The sequence below is a fragment of the Nematolebias whitei genome, chromosome 17 (genome assembly GCF_014905685.2).
Source record: "Nematolebias whitei isolate Nwh7 chromosome 17, NemWhi1, whole genome shotgun sequence".
Taxonomy (NCBI): Eukaryota; Metazoa; Chordata; class Actinopteri; order Cyprinodontiformes; family Rivulidae; genus Nematolebias; species Nematolebias whitei.
This window is the reverse complement of record NC_056514.1, coordinates 13,185,255-13,202,681: the sequence shown is the minus strand read 5'-3', so window position 1 is coordinate 13,202,681 and position 17,427 is coordinate 13,185,255. Positions and strand designations below refer to the sequence as shown.

The following is a 17,427-nucleotide window of genomic DNA, read 5'->3' as shown; positions in this document are numbered from 1 at the left end:
AGCTGATTGTGGAGGAACAGCTGATTGTGGAAAAACAACTGATTGTGAAAGAACAGCTGACTGTGGAGGAACAGCTGATAGTGGAGGAACACCTGATTGTGGGAAAACAGCTGATTGTGGTGGAACAGCTGATTGTGATGGAACAGCTGATTGTGGAAGAACAGCTGATTGTGAAAAACAGCAGATTGTGAAAGAACAGCTGATTGTGGAAGAACAGCTGATTGTGGAAAAAAAGCTAATTGTGAAAAAAACAGCTGATTGTGGAAAAACAGCTGATTGTACAAGAACAGCTGATTGTGGAAAACAGCTGATTGTGGAAAAACAGCTGATTGTGGAAAAACAGCTGATTGTACAAGAACAGCTGATTGTGGAGGAACAGCTGATTGTGGAAAAACAGCTGATTGTGGAGGAACAGCTGATTGTGGAGGAACAGCTGACAGTCATGTCATTCTGATGGGACCTGAGGTCGGGCAGGGAATGATGTCTGGATGGGTTATTGTTGGAGCGACGTGATTCCAGGAAGATGAACATGTTTAGGTGGAGGAGATGACTGCAAGTCCTCTTTTATTGTCACTCGACTCTTCTCCTTCACACACACACACAAACACCAGGACGTCTGTCCCATCCACGTTTGTATTCTTCACTCTGTCAGTCTTATCTATTCTACCATGCTGCCTCCCACTTTTCTTCTTCTCTACATTCAGTCTTCCCTTCTCTCTTATTTCTTTCTGCTCTATCTTGCTTCCCTTGTGAGCTGAGTCCGTCACACAGTGCAGAGCTGCAGCGTGGGTCCAGCCTCCAACGGACAGATACAAAAATAGGGGCTTTATAAAATTTCTGAAAGATGGTGAGCAGGAGGGGAAGAGGAGTGACGAGATGGTGATGAAAAGGAACAAAAGACAGACTGGAAATACAACTGGATGGAACAAAGGAGGCTTGAAAGAGTTTGTGGGAGAAGGTGGGTGACTGCAGGAGGTCCTGGGAGCTGCACACATGGGATTTGAAAGATGTGAGTGATTTGTGAAGTGGACTGTCTGCAATCCTGCATCAACAAGGGGAATCATTTCAGACTGGGACATTTCAATAACAGACATGTTTCACTTTGTCACGACACACATCGACCACACAGACCTGGCTCAAATAGTGACAGAGATCAACTTTTAAAACACCATTGACCTGTACAGCTTTTATTTCCTGCCAAATATTTTCATTGCCAACAAATCCAAGGAAGAGACTACACGGTTTATCATGCCTTAACTTGTAAGGTCATAAAAATCTATAGTTCAGTCACAAAAAATATACCTATATATACTGTAACTCTACAGGTGTTTCTTTAATTGTTCTTCATGCTTATAAAATAACTCTCTCATGGTGCCGTGCAAAAGTGTAGTGTTCTTTCATTTCAGAGTCTTGTTTTTCAGAAAGATTTGATTTATAAGCCTGAAAAATGAATTAATAAACTATCACTTGTTTGTCTGAACAAAGCCTTTTGCTTCTTCCTCTTTACTTTGTGTTCTATGACTGACCAGGAGTTAACTACTGATAACTTTTAGGCAGAACATCACATTAGAGTTGACTGGACTCTCTCTGAAGCTATGTACCTGCTGTAAATAACTTATAGACTGACTCGGTCTGGAGAATTCTGACCAGACTGATGAGTTATCACAGTCTGAATGCAGTGGTGGGATGTAACTAAGTACAAATACTTCATTACTGTACTTAAGTACATTTTTCGTGTATCTGTACTTTACTTAAATAGAGTTAAATGTGGGTACTTTATACTTTTACTTCACTACATTTTACATCAAGTATCTGTACTTTCTACTACACTACATTTCTGTAATGTGTTGCATTACAAGTTACATTCATGTTGCAGCTTTTTGATTTGTTTGTTACTTTCAAAGTAACCAATGGTGAGAGGGGACTTGGTTCATTGAATCACTGCAAAGTGGGCAGGTAACGTTAGGCCCAGCTTCAAGAAGAGCTGGGCCAATGACATATATTCTAGTATATATGTCACTGAGCTGGGTGCACCCACAGCACCACTACACCCAAAATGTATTCCACCGCAAGAGAGTCACCCAGAAGAAACACGCCACCCATGGCTTTATTGAAAGATTATTGAAAGACTGTTCAGTACAACAGGACAGATTATCTCTCCCAAAAGAGCCAGATTGGACTCAAAAATCTTTGAAAACCAACTTCTTCTGAACTTGAACAAGAAATTCTTGCTGCAATATTAAAATGTGTCAGTTCATGATGTTAGGACAGGAGAGAAGAGATGTCTCCAAATGGCTCGACACTCAGGTCCAAGTTTTAAAAATGGTGTCAGAAAGTTAAAATATTGTTCAATATTGACCCATTACAAGGTTGACTGGACAGTATTTTAACTAGTGTTGATGACAAACTGGAGTTGAAATATCAGTGGAAATGATCAGAGCCTATTCCTTTGTTAGTTGTGTCTAATGCCCCTTTTGTTCAGGCAGACAACTTTTACTTAAATGTGTTTACTGCAGTTAAAATGACACATTGGTTTTGATTTGTGTTAAATAAAAACTTTCAAAGGTATAATCATTCCTCTTTCTTATTTTGATTAATGGCATTAAACTCTGCATGTCATCCCTGAAATATTGATGCACAGAATCACAAGTCCATGTGTGAACTGTGTCACAGAGTAAACACAATAAAAACATGTATGGGATTTACCTGTCTAAATAAAGGTTGAATGCATGTATTATCTGCAGCATTGTTCATTAAAATGGATCAACACTATTAATGTATTACAGAAAATATACATACGGTAGGCAGACTTAAAGATATGTAGACCATTACATTAGGTAATACATTCAGCAAGTACTTTTACTTTTAATACTTTAAGTATTTTAAAAGCAAGTACTTATTTACTTTTACTTAAGTAAAAATGTTAATGTGGTACTTCTACTTTTACTAGAGTACATTTTTGTCTGTTTATATGTACTTTTACTTAAGTACAGTGTTTGAGTACTTTCTCCACCACTGTCTGAATGAGCCAAGACCCAAGTTTTTTTCTGCTTTTTTGAATTGTTTATAGCCATTCATGTGAATGATATTATACAGCATTTTGCACCAATACCAGTTTTGTGTTATTCCAGTGACAATATTATGATATCCCTGCAGGAAGTGCATCATGTTACACAGGAAGTGGCACAACTTCTCCCTGCTGTTCTTCTCACTTGCTAATAATAACAGATCACTTATTAAACTACAAAATGTGAAAATGAGAATCCTGTAAATGTTCTACAATAGTGTTCGTATGATGCCTCAAAATTTAGGTAAATCAAACATCTACACTAGGTAAGATATTAACTGTTCATAACTTTGCAGACAAGTATTCTGATTATAACAGACTGACGTGCTCTTACTTCTGTATTAAAGTCCAAATAAAAGAATGCTAGTCTCAAACTTTTTATCACGTCTAAACGAAAGTTGCACATAAACCTTATTTTTGGTCTTGGGGTGCTTTTATTTTGAAAGCTTTGATACGTTTTAGAAAATTATATACAAAATTCTGCTGCGTTGATTTTTATGTATAACAAAGTGAAGGTATAATAAGTATGTGCTTCTACCTACACTTTTTTTCGGTCTATACTTTGTGTTTTTGTGTTCCTAATCTTTTTACGAAAATGGTTTGGTTCAGAATTTGTATGTAAATTTAGGGACAGGACTGGATAAGCCATTGCTTCTTCCTGCTCCCTTTTCATTTTCAAACATTTTTGTTTTGTTTCCAGAATAATTTGGTGGAAATATTTTCATTTTTATTTGTTTATGGTTTTGTTGAAATTTTTAACTGTTCAAAATGAAATAAAGAATTATTTTGAAAGCCACTCCACAGCCAACAAAGAATCTGTTGTGGGTTTTGTTGACAATAAAATATATAGAGCACAAATCAGGCGTTACCACGCCAACTTCGTGTGACATTAGCAATCATGTAATATCTTCAACATCGTCTTAAATTTTGTTTAGCTTACAACACAAAACCTACAAGTTTCTCATCAGAGCAGAGCTTCTACTTAAATCAGGTCTGAAAAGAAAAAAGTTTAGGTGGAAGACCCGAAGACAGACGTGAGGGTTGGTTGGTGGGATTATGAGTCAGGACTTGTGATGAAATCAAACATGTGTGACTTACCACGCCTCAATGACCGGTGAGCTACCAAACCCAAATGAAAAAAACAACATTTCAGAAACGTTGATGGAGAGAAAGAAAAGAAAACACAAACCTCCACAGTCAGCCCGTTCTGCGGAGACAAACAATTATTCTCATGAATTCAGATTTTAATTCTCTACTAGTCTGTGCGACGGCTCATTTTCTGCTTGTGATACGGAGCTGTATCTTCAGGAGCAAGGCACTGGGAGGGCTGGAATATTTGGCTTTATCTGGGAAATGCACGGCACGCTAACATTTGAAGGATTTCAGGCTGACGTGATCAATTGCCCGGTGTTTGATATGTTGTTGAAATGGATTTTTCATGTTCTCCACTGATCTCCAGGCATTTGTTCCCAGCATGTGGCCTGCTTATCTGAGTGAGTGGGTCTACACCATATGGTCATTTATGTCCATGAAGAGAAGCCAATCTGGCTGCAGAACTCATGTACGGCTCCCAAGTGACTGAAAGTCTTTTTTTAATGTTTGTGAATGAAACAAATGTAAAATTAATCAATCTAAGTGTGATTTGGTAAATGCAGACAGAATGAAATACAGTCGTGGGGAAAAAGAACGGCTAGCCATTTCCAGTTCTTAGTTGTTATTTTTCTTTTATCGTATCAGGACATAAATATATTGTTTTTCATTTTATTACCAGATTCTTAAAATATTTAAATTCAACCTCAAGTGCACTAAAATTCATATATTTATTAAACAAACAAAAACCAATAAAAACGAACAAATTTGTGTGTGAAAAACTGAGTTCAACACATGAGCAACGTGTAGCTCCTCCTCCAACTCTGAGTTGTTTTCTGTACGACTGGTTTTGTCTCTTACTTGGTTGAAGTGAAGGTTTGGCCCACTCTTCTTTCCAGTGTTGCTTTAATTCATTGACATACCTGTATGTAGACTTAAATTTACATTGGGCTCTCTGAGGGTCCCACTGCTGCATATCAGTGAGGTTGAGGTCTGGACTCTGACTGGACCAACCTTACCTCTCAGCAGTTTGTTGTAGATTAGCTGCTGGGTTTGGGATCTTTGTTCTGTTGCATCATAACCCAACAAGATTTCAGACAGATGGTCTCACATTTAACTGGAGAATCCTTTGGTTCCTACTCTCACCTATGGCCATGAACTCTGGGCAGTGACAGAAAGAATGAGATCGTGGTTGAAATGAGTTTCCTCTGCAGGGTAGCTGGACTCGCCCTTAGAGACAGGGTGAGAAGGTAAGTTATCAGGAGAGATTTGGCGTAGAACCGCTGCTCCTCCATGTCCAGAGGAGCCAGTTGAGTTGGTTCGTTCATCTGGTAAGGATTCTGCCTGGGCGCCTCCCTAGGGAGGTTCTTTGGGCATGACTGACTGGGAGGAGACCCCAGGGAAGACCCAGGACACTCTGAAAAGACTATGTCTCTCAGTTGGTCTGGGAACGCTTTGGGATCCTCCCAGAAGAGCTGGAAGAGGTGGCTGTGGAAAGAGATGTCTGGACTTCTCTGCTCAAGCTGCTGCCCCCGAGACCTGACTTCAGAACAAGAGGAAGGTAATGGATGGATGGATTTATCCTTTGGCCTACAGAGGAGTTCATGGCAGACTCAGTGACTCCAAGGTGCTGTTGTTGAGTTGTTTTTTTACTAATGTGCAGTGTTTGATTTTCACCAAACATGGTGCTGTGCATTATGGGTAAATGTCTCTACTTTGGCTCCTTCTGTACAGTGGCCATTGATCCAAAAATATTTGTAATTCATTCAGATGAAAGTTGACAGAGCAGGGAGCCCTCCTTGAATAATGGGGGAAACATTGCTATGTTGTGTTGCCATGTTCTTGATAAAGAAAAGAGGCTTTTTTTCTTGTAACGCAAAAAGCCATACTTGTTCATTTGTTTCTTTCATGTCTCATGCTCTGAACGTTAACCTTTCCCTTGCCAAGTGAGACCTGCATAGTTGTACATGGAATTTGAGGGGGTTGGTGTAATTTCTCTTATAATTGCACTGTCTGACCTCTGGGTAAATTTGCTGAGGCGTTCAGTCCTGGGAAGGATTGAACATTTACCCAACAGACATTTAACTTACTGGACATCCCAGTAAATGTGTTCCTCTCATGAATAATCTTTCTCTCTGTAGAACGATGAGCCCAAAACTTCTTGGAAGTTACACTTAACCCCCCTGCGACTGATGGGCAGCAACAGTGGCTCCTCTTAGGTCATTGCTGATGTCTTTTCACCTTGGCATTGTTTTCTCCAGAGCAGAAAACGGACAGATCCTGGTTACTACTTTCCTTTTTTAATTGTATGAAAGCACCAAAAGTGGACCACGGGGACTTTCACAAAACACTTCAAGTTGGGACGTAGATGTTTTTTGGGCCATTTCGGTGTGATTTGTGGACAATTCGAGGCAGCAAAGGAACTTGAAACCAACACACTTGTGATGCTCATCTGTGTCATTAAGCAGTGTAGTAACAGAGCTGTAACTGTCGACATGTGAAAAAGTCACTTGGTTTTGCAGCGAAACAATGTCCCGGTTGCTTAAAAAGCAACAAACTAATTTAATGCCAAAGGAAGATTAACATTGATGCACAGATAATTTGCATTTAGTTTAAATAACTGATCAACCAGAAACAGAACTAAGAGTATTTATCCTATTTTGAATGTGATGTATATCTACCACAAGTTAACACATTGTGCACAAGGTCAACACAGCTGAGTTCTGCTCGATGTCTCTTTTGTTTCTGAAAGCTCACATCCCTGCAGGACGTGGCCGGCTACATTAGGGCCTTGTAAACAATCAAAGGCAGAGCAAAAACGGTGTGGTCTATTTCACTGAAATGTCTGTTTTTCACACACAGCTTGTTCCATTTGGCTTAATTTGTGCTTAATAACTGATGACGATGTGAAATCTGTTGAGCTTTTGTTCATTTGAGGATTTATTTGAATCATTTTAGAACCCTGGGAAGACAACAGCACTTTTACCAAGTCCTGATATGTAAAATTATAGAAGTGAAGAGTGGTGGACTTCTTTTCCCCACTCACTGCAGCCTCCACAGCTGACCCTGAGTCGGCCTCGGCTTCAGAACCATCCTGAACTGACAGCTGAGTGACATCAGTAATAAAACAGATTCACTGTGTTGCTCCTACAAATGATAACTTTTGGTTCCACTCAGTGTGTCAGCTACAGCATGTTCTGACCCAGACAACATTAAGTTGATGCTCTGCACTGAATTCCCTTTTAAGAAGAAAAAAACGGGAACTGACTGCGGTTTGATTCTGCTCCCAGAAAAACTGTCCTCCCCACGGGTTGTGACACGTCTATGATTCAATCTTCAACAAAACAGCCTCGTTTTTAGAAACAGAATGGAGCAAATGGAAAGGAGGACCATGTCGATGGAGCTTTCACTCATCCACGTAAAACAAAGTGTATTCTGAGGAGGTTCAGAGCCAGTCGCTGAGTCCCTCTTGTGTTTCTTACCATTTTTAGGTGTGCGTGTGGGGCTACCTAAAGCCACATGGTTATAACTGTGCTGATGGATACCTGCAATGAGAAAAAGCAACAAAACATCTGTTGAGTGTCCACGAGGAACACACTGTCAGACCACACACAGAGAGCAGCATTAAAATGGATAAAGAGATAATTCACACAAAAAGGCTGAAAATTATATGGTTTTTCTAGCAGTTTTATGTAATTTACAAGAAATGACTAAACTAAATTGGTGCATTTGTTTGAATTAGTATCTAATGGGTAAATAATTTTCAATTGTTTGGGTGTTAGTGAAATATCCCTTTAATTTTCCTCAAATTAACAATATGGGTGTAAAAAGAAATGAACAGAAGACAGATTTTTGGATGGGCAACATGTTTACATCCAACAGAATCCAGAACATTCACGTTGAAGAAGCAGAGCAACATACAGCACAGGTGGTGTACAATATTTATAACTTTGTGTCCTGAAAAACAGAAAGTTGTTATTTAGAGTGAAGGTTAGTCAGACACGTTGTCTATAGGAGTCATCATTAAAACACATCATCTCTGTGCAGAGTGCTGAACACAAAAACCACGAAGCAGAAAAACGTTATTCATTAGAAGAAAAGCACACACCGCAGTCCGTGTCGTACCTCATCCATGAGCATGAAAAACATGTTGCGTTATTAACAACTGCTCTGGAACCAACACAGACACAAAGGCCGGTCACTGAAGGAGGAATCCTCACAAATAAAAACGTATTCCAGCAGAGCCGTGAAGCCAAAAAGGAGAGATTAGAGCTAAACATTGGTCATCCAGGAAGAAAAGTCTTATTTAATACTCTGCTAATTGACGTCATGCGAAGGTGATTTATGTCCCACATCATGGTCCAGCTGGTGCCACGTTGCTCTGAAAACACCTACAGACCTTTGTTGGCTCTCTTCTCACAGACTGGCACTGTAAAAATGTCAAAGACTGTAATATAATATAAACATATATAATATAATGTAATATTTCTGCAGCTGGATGTTAAAGTAAAGCTAATCTAATAAACCCTGTTCTAAAAATCTATCCGTCCGTCCGTCCATCCATCCATCCATGCATTATCCATCCAGCCATCCAGTCATCCATCCATCCACCCATCCATTTACCCAGCTATCCATCCATCCATGCATTATCCATCCATCCATCCATCCATCCATCCATCCAGTCATCCATCCATCTACCCATCCATCTGTGATCTGTCAATCTACCTATCCATCTATCCACTGTATCAATCCATCCATCCATCCATTTATCCAGCTATCCATCCATCCACCCATCCACCCATCCATCATTCACTCATGTACACTTTTTTATTTATATTGTTTTTTTAGGCTGCTCCCTCCTGTTGCCAGAGTGAGGAAACTTGCATGAAAGATGTGTCTGCTTTTGGAGATACAAGGACATTTCCAGATTGAAAATGTTAATAAAAAATGCTATACATTATTACATGTATTGTATCTGTTTTTAACGTAAGAATATATATTTTATTAAATGGTAAATGGACTGTACTTATATAGCACCTTTCTATCTTATTTCAAGATACTCAAAGCGCTTTACACTACAAGGCTGTGAGAGGTTCAGTGTCTTGCCCAGGGACACTTCGGCATGTGACTGCTGGTGGATTTGAACCCCCAACTCTCGCATTGGAGGATGACTGCTCTAACTACTCAACCACAGCCACCCCATTAATGAAATGAAAGTTTTACATTAAGTTACAGTTGTTAATCTACAATAAAAAAAAAATATATTTTTTCTTTTCATTTTATGTATAATTTCAGGTGTTTAAAACCTGCAAATGTACAGATTTTCACAGTGTGGATATAAAATTATAATCTGCTTCTACATAATTACGTCCAGCTTTCTGAAAGTTAGCAGCTGTTTGAAAAGGAACTAGAGTTGATTCCCTGTTGGCTCGTAATTCTACTTCAAATACTTAGATTACTGAATATAAACTGGAGCAAGCTCCAGCCATGATCAAAAACAACTCATCAGAATACTTTTTTTACATTTCAGGATATGCACATTATACCACTTAGTATACCACAAATGCACCTACACAAACAAAAAAAAGGACAAGATTATAAAATGTGTAAAGATGAAAACATTGAGCAACTTGATCTGAAAACATGACTGGGAAGCCCTAAAGCAGCACTATACATCCATTAAGACAAAAAAAAACCCAAGTAAAATATCAGACCAGTGAAATATATCTGTAGTTATCAAATGAAAAACTAGTACATTTAAAACAGAGGAGGTTACGAACAATGATGCAACATGCAGTTTAGAGATAAAAGTACTGGGGTTGGAACACCAGACCAACCTCCAACTGGACCGCTGTTCACATTTTAGTAAACAAGTCATACGTCCATGTTCCCAGTCGCTGAGGAATTTATTTGTAGTTTTCTAGATAAGTATTTTTCTGTACTGGAGTGGAACAGGGAATGCAAGTAAACCATAATGTTTTTTATGCAATATATTCCAGTGGGTATAAGTTACACTGTGTAGAAGAAGAGTTATTTATTTATTTGTTTAATTTATATTTATCACTGAGCATAAAGACAGAGACAGAGGTAGCCAATGGTCATCTTGGCCCCAAAGATTAATCTTCAGTTAACCCATGGGCCACCCCGATCATTTGAGGAAACTATACTTTTATGCAACATAAATAGTAAAAAGCATGATTTCCTAAATGATATGGGTTTATGGGTTGTATGGAGGGTAGTTTCACATCCCCCTCTTTGCTCTGCATCAAGTGTAAAAAAACTGCAAAGATTACAAAACAATGTAACACCGTCATCACATCAGGCCAATTAGTAACCCTAATACTGCTTCATATTTGTCTAAATGAATATTTGCTCCCATCCTGTTTCAGTTCTTCAGTCTAAATAACAATATCTATGTACTTCCTGTTAAGCCCCCTTCCGACTGGATGACAACCAGTGGTGTAGTCTTGATACGCTGGTATACAGCATTTACCCACTAGAAAAGCTAGGGAATTTCTGTATACCCACTTAAAAGTGCCCAATGAAGTGTGACATATCATTGGGCACATGTCATTGATACATTAAAAGGCAGTTAAACACTTCCGTTACAATCTGTCTGTGGGCAGCACTTGTTCATCACACACTATTATCGCTTATAAGGACCAGCGCAAACTCTTCCTTTCTCCTCTCCGCAGATGACGACCTCGTTAATATAAAAATAAAAATGCCAAGGCCATTGATGGTCTTTTCAGGATCTTGGTGAGATCTTCAGGCTATAATAAAAGCACAGTGGACTCCTCGTTATATATGATCAGTCCATGATGGTTTTGAGCATCCACAAAGCTTCGGAAGCAAGGTTGTGATGATTTATCATTGCTGCAGCAGAGAACCAATGACGTGGAGCCTGCCAGCACCAGTGACTTGTTTGTCTAAAAACTTTGAAGCAAGACTGCATAGGGTGGCCTTAGATCTAGGCTGCACTTCATCACACCCACACCACACTGTCAGTGCTACAAAGAAGATATTCCAATGAGTTTCTATACATGTTGTGTTCCACCACTGCTGACCAATAGGATCTTGTCATTCCCTCATTATGCAGCTTCAACAGTCAAGTCATGCTTCTTTGTTCTCACACATACCGAACTAGTGCCTATAGTGATAACTTTGTACATGTGTGGCAAAACCAACGGTTGCATGTAGCTGCATCCTATCTAAAAGAGGGTGGAGAGGGGTGGGGTCTCGTCCTGTGGTACAACAGTTGGTGTACATGGAAGGGTCATCATAGCAACAGGCTGCTGGTTTATATATAATGATGAGCATATAGGAAAGAATCTGAGGGAGTCAGAAGAAAAACAGGAACAACTATAAAATGAATATTAAGAGCATAAAACATATTCATTGTCTTTTCACAGAAGAGTTAATAAATCTGCCGCTATACAGTATTGTTCTAATGGCATGTTCTTATAGTGTATTCTAATTTATTTATTTATTTATTATTTCTTCTTTTGGCTGTTCCCTTGTTCAGGGGTGGCCACAACAAACTAAGTCTAATGAAGACTTGGCAATTATTTTTACACCGGATGCCCTTCCTGATGCAACCACAGACCACCGAGTTACCACAGCCCTCTGTATGGAGCAGAGAGCTGCTCTAGGGCGCCCGGGGGAGCAGATGGTGGGGTTAAGGGCCTTGCTTGAAGGCCCAGGGTGGGGCAAATGAGGGTGGAGACACGTGTGGGTGCTTCACTTTTCCCACCCACATTTTGATGTTGTCGGTACCGGGAGTTGAACCAGTGATCATCTGATCACAAGCTCTCCTTCTTTAAACTTTGCGCCACCACTCCCGTAGAGGGCGTTTGAATAATAAGTTCTAATAGTAAGTTCTAATAGGAAGTTCTAGTAGAAAGTTCTAATGGGGTGTTCTAGTAGGAAGATCAAATAGGGTGTTCTAATAGGAAGTTCTAATAGGAAGTTTTAATAGGGTGTTCTAATGGGGTGTTGTAATGGGGCGTTCTAATAGGAAGTTCTAAAGGAAGTTCTAATGAGGTGTTCTAATACGGTGTTCTAATAGGAAGTGTTATCAGGAAGATTAAATAGGAAGATTTAATAGGAAGTTTTAATAAGGTGTTCTAATGGGGCATTCTAATGGGGTGTTGTTATGGGGTGTTCTAATAGGATGTTCTAATAGGAAGTTCTAATAGCAAGTTCTAATAGCAAGTTCTAATAAGAAGTTCTAAAAGGTTTTCAAATAGGAAGTTCTAATAGGAAGTTCTAACAGGAAGTTCTCATAGGAAGTTGTAATAGGGTTTTCTAATAGGAAGTTCTAATAGGAAGATTTAATAGGACGTTTTAATAGGGTGTTCTAATGGGGCGTTCTAATAGGAATTTCTAATAGGAAGTTCTAATAGGGTTTTGTAATAGGGTTTTCTAAAAAGAAGTTCTACTAGGAAGTTCTAATAGGAAGTTCTAATAGGGTTTTCTAATAGGAAGTTCTAATAGGGTATTCTAATAGGAAGTTCTAATAGGGTATTCTAGTAGGAAGTTCTAATAGGGTTTTCTAATATGAAGTTGTAACAGGACGTTCTAATAGGAAGTTCTAACTGGTCCTGCTGGTCTTGGAGGGAGTAGGTCACTGAGTGGTGTGGAGGGGGCCTTCAACTCTGTTGATGGAGAAAAGTTCTTATCCTCATGTCATCATGTTTGAATTGAGGGTGTTCAGTTCTTTAACAAGCTGAAACACTCTTTTTGTGCGTGTCACCATTTTGATAAGGTTCCACCTACACACAGACACAGACACACACATACATTGTGTCGTGGCCCGGCGCTCAGCTCTGTGGAGGTGCTTTAGTTGAAAGATGGGACTTTTACCAAGCCTATTGTACTGAGAAACTTGATGAATGACAGCTATTCTCTGCAGTGTGAAGGGATGTGTGCGTGTGAGGAGGAGGAGGCAGCGATGGATGGAGACTTTGTGGTAGTGTTGCCGTCGCGACACGTTCTTTTGCTGTCTGCTGCTGTGCCTGTTTAAAAATGCATTAGAGCCAACTGGTGAAACATCCATTTACATCTGTCACATACGTGAAGGAGGAGAGCGAGGCCCGGCGCTCTCACATCAGAGCTTTCCATATTTGCTCAAGCTATGAAGATAGATGGGACGTGTCTCCTCTGTGTTCCTAATTTCATTTTATTCATATCTTTGCTTAACAGCGACTCACACAAAATGCACTCAAGGGTGGTAAATCCACAGAAATCAGAGATACTTGCTGTTGAACATATTCAATGAAGCTCATAAATGTCTGTCTGTTTAGTGTCTGTGGTAACAAGAGGAGTCTAACCTGCAGCTGCACGTCATGCTGAGGAGCAGAAACTGATGTGAGGATAACAAATCTTCTCTGAGATGAGAAACCACTGCTCATCTTTTTCTTGTTATGGCTTTTTCAAGGATATGTTGAATGACAATCAAACATTTAAGCATTTTTTGTCTTTCGGCTGCTCCTTTCCTCAGGGGTCGCCACGGTGAACTAACTCTATGAAGACTTGTGGTGGGTGTTTTTACTCTGGATGTCCTTCCTGACACAACCACAGACCACCGAGCTACCACACCCCTTTGTGTGGGGCAGAGAGCTGCTATCTAGGGCACCCAGGAGAGCAAATGGTGGGGGTGAAGGGCCTTGCTCAAGAGTCCAGAGTGGGACAAATGAGGGTGGAGGCAGGTGTGGGTGTTTCACCTTTACACATTTTGATGCCGTCAGTCCAGAGAGTTGAACCAGCGACCTTCCAATCACAGGCCCACCTTCTCCAACCTCTGCACCACCACTCCCCCATATTTAAGAATTAATATGATTAGAAATAAAACAACAAGAAATGCTATAAATGCCTTTTTATTATATTTAAAAGCATAAACTAACAAATTTCTATACTTCTGTTTATAGAAGTTATACAAAGAATTGCTAAAGAATGCCTTAAAGCTGCAGGTGAACATTCAGTCTGAACCGTGGTGAGCAGTCAGGTAGTCAGAGATGGCTCTGAGTGATGCTGAGACTAAAAATAAAGCGGGTTAATTCAGTCTGTTTTAGAAAAATTTTAAACAATCTATGGCATGCATGTTTCTAAAGTAACAATGATTCTTGTTCTTGTGTTTTCTGTTCAGACACTCTGTGTTGGATTAGATGTGCAACGTGGCAACGCAGTGACCAGAATACCTGTCACAGTTTACATACACTCTGTTTTTCCCTTTTTCTCATCACTCTGTTCACTGTTTGACTTTTCCTTCTCTGCTCTCCTGGGGTTTTTCCTCTGCTGCTTCTGCCAGCCTCTTTTCATGCCACACCTCTCTCTCTCTCTGATTGCTGCTGATGGTTTCCACCTGTTTCTGGGTGTATATATACTTCCTGCTTTCTCAGTTGCCAGATCAACTGCTTGCTTCCAGCCACAGTTATCCAGCGTACTCTCTTTGTTCACAGCTCTTTAATCTTGATCCACACCTGTTTCCCTTGACCACACTTTTTGCCTGTCCCTTTTGTGCCTCAGCCTTCTGACCTTGTTGACGACCTACGCCCTGCTTTAGCTTTGCCCTCACCTATAGACCTGGTCACAAAAACACTAAACCTGATGCCCTCTTTCACATTATGGAGGAGGATTCTTGTTCCTCACCTCCTTCTATTGGGGAGTTTATCCTTCCCAACTCTGGGAACACCATCATTCTGACAGTTGTTGACTGTTTTTCCAAAATGGTTCATCTGGTCCCTCTTCCCTCAGCCAAGTCCCTGGCTGGGATCATGCCACGTGAAGTTTTTCACCTGTACGGTCTGCCCACAGATATCGTTTCCGACAGAGGACCTCAGTTTGTCTCCAAGTTCTGGAGATAATTTTGTGACCTCCTGGGGGTCTCCATTAGCCTCTCCTCTGGCTTTCATCCCTAGACTGATGGCCAGACGGAGAGGGCGAACCAGGAGGCTGAGGCCAGGCTGATGATCCTCTGTCAGAAAGATCCCAGCCAGTGGTCCCCCAACCTCTCTTGGGTTGAACACGGCCTCAACACTGTCCCTTCCTCTGCTACCGGTCTGTCCCCTTTTTACATGGTTTTTGGTTTTCAGCCCCCTCTTATCACCATCCAGGAGCGTGAAGCTCAAGTACCCTCTGCTCACCAGTCAGCCTTACGCTGCCAACGCATATAGCGGAGAGCCAGACGAGCCCTCCTGAAGACCTCCGTAGCCTACATTAAAGGGGCTAACCGGTGGAAGTCTCAACAACCCACTTATCAGGAGGGCCAGAAGGTATGGCTTTCCACCAAAGATCTCCCATTAAAAATAGAATCACGCAAACTTGCTCCCCGTTTTATTGGCCCCTTCCCCATATCCAAAATCATTAATCCAGTTTCTGTCCATTTATCCCTACCCAAATCTATGAGAATCCACCCATCTTTTCATGTATCCAAAATCAAGCCCTTTTTACCCTCCCGTTTTCACCCTGCCCGGCTCATTGATGGGGCACTCGCCTACACTGTGTGCCGACTCCTCCGCTCCAGGAGATGGGACCGAGGTGTCCATTATCTGGTCGACTGGGAGGGATACGGCCCAGAACATTCCTGGGTCCCCTCCCGTCACATCATCGACATGTCCCTCATCAGACTTCCATCGCCTTCACCCGGACTAACCTCGGGGTGCGTCAGGTGCTGCGCCTTAAGGGGTGGGGGATCTGCCACAGTCTACACTCTGTTTTTCCCTTTTTCTCATCACTCTGATCACTGTTTGACTTTTCCTTCTCTGCTCTCCTGGGGTTTTTCCTCTGCTGCTTCTGCCAGCCTCTTTTCATGCCACACCTCTCTCTCTGATTGCTGCTGATGGTTTCCACCAGTTTTTGTGTGTATATATACTTCCTGCTTTCTCCACTATGTTGCCAGATCAACTGCTTGCTTCCAGCCACAGTTATCCAGTACTCTTTGTTCAAAGCTCTTTAATCTTGATCCACGCCTGTTACCCCCGACCACGCTTTTTGCCTGTCACTTTTGTGCCTCAGCCTTCTGACCTTGTTGACGACCTACGCCTGTTTTTGGATTTCACCATTGCCTTTCCATTCAGTACGGTCTCCTCTTCAGATCCCGTGTATGAACTCTGCTCATCCTCGACTACGCCTCTGGACTTCCCTTGGTCGCTGCAGCTCTACATCTCTGCTGGAGCACCCCGTTACAACAAGAAAGGTTAGTGTTTCACCAGACCGTCTGTATTCAGATAACTATTTGTTATTCTGTCAAACACTAACCTTTCCCCTCTGTATCATTTTAGATGCAGTTCCTGGACCTGAGACACCAGAAGCTGTTTATTTACTCAATAAACATTTTAAAAACCTTTCTGAGGCTGTGCGTCGGATCCTCTGCCATCAGATCTCTGACAATGCTTAAAAATATGTTTATATGCAGTTTCAGGGCAGGTTTTCCATTTTGATTGCATCTGAGTTGAGATCAGCAGACAAAACAAACGAGAGCATAAATTAGATCAGTCAGATTAGAGTTTTAGTCTGTGGGCTTGTTCACATGTTAAGAACTATAACTGATTTACTTCTAAATGTTTTCTGTTAATTTCATTTCACTGATCTATTACTGACAGCCTTTTTTAAAATGACAACTCAAAAATGTTTTGAACAGTAATTAATAAAACTAAACAAGCAGTATGGTGATGTCCCCAGTTACTAAACACTTTGAATAGTGAATGTTTGTAATTTTCAAGCTGAATCTGGACCTTTATGTTTTTGGTGCAAGATGTTCAAATGGGTAGAATTTACACTGTGTATAAGACATCTCTTTTATAAATTACCTCATTTGTCTTTTTTTTATTTTTATTGTCTCCTGGTGAGTGGAGGGAGCAATTTTATCCACCAAATGTAGTACCACAGGATGGATATTGGTAGCTTCGGCCACCCTAAACTATTGAGGAAACTATACTTTTAATAAATATAAAAACTAGAAAGAATAGTTTCCTAAACGGGAAGGTTATGTTACAAAATATTTTATATGTATATATGTACATATGTGTATGTATATGTGTATGTGTATATATATATGTATATGTTTATGTATATGTGTATATGTATGTGTTTATGTATGTGTTTAAGTATGTATCTGTATATGTATATATGTGTGTATGTGTATATGTGTGTGTGTGTGTGTGTGTGTGTGTGTGTGTACGTATGTATATGTGTATATATATGTATGTGTATATATATATATATATATATATGTATATATGTGTGTGTATATATATATATATATATATATA

The 17,427-nt window shown here is 40.3% G+C and overlaps 1 protein-coding gene across 1 annotated transcript in view; it reads right to left on the bottom strand.

The window, feature by feature from the left end:
- The window catches only part of LOC119424130 (protein shisa-6), a 25,421-nt gene extending 10,566 nt beyond the window's left edge, over positions 1–14,855 (bottom strand). Inside the window, exons 1-2 of the mRNA XM_037691598.1 lie at positions 14,807–14,855; positions 7,639–7,701 (exon numbers count right to left, since the gene is read on the bottom strand). Of these exons, the coding sequence (XP_037547526.1) occupies positions 7,639–7,701; positions 14,807–14,855 (112 nt within the window). The remainder of the gene's footprint in view (positions 1–7,638; positions 7,702–14,806) is intronic.
- Positions 14,856–17,427: the final 2,572 nt, after the last annotated feature.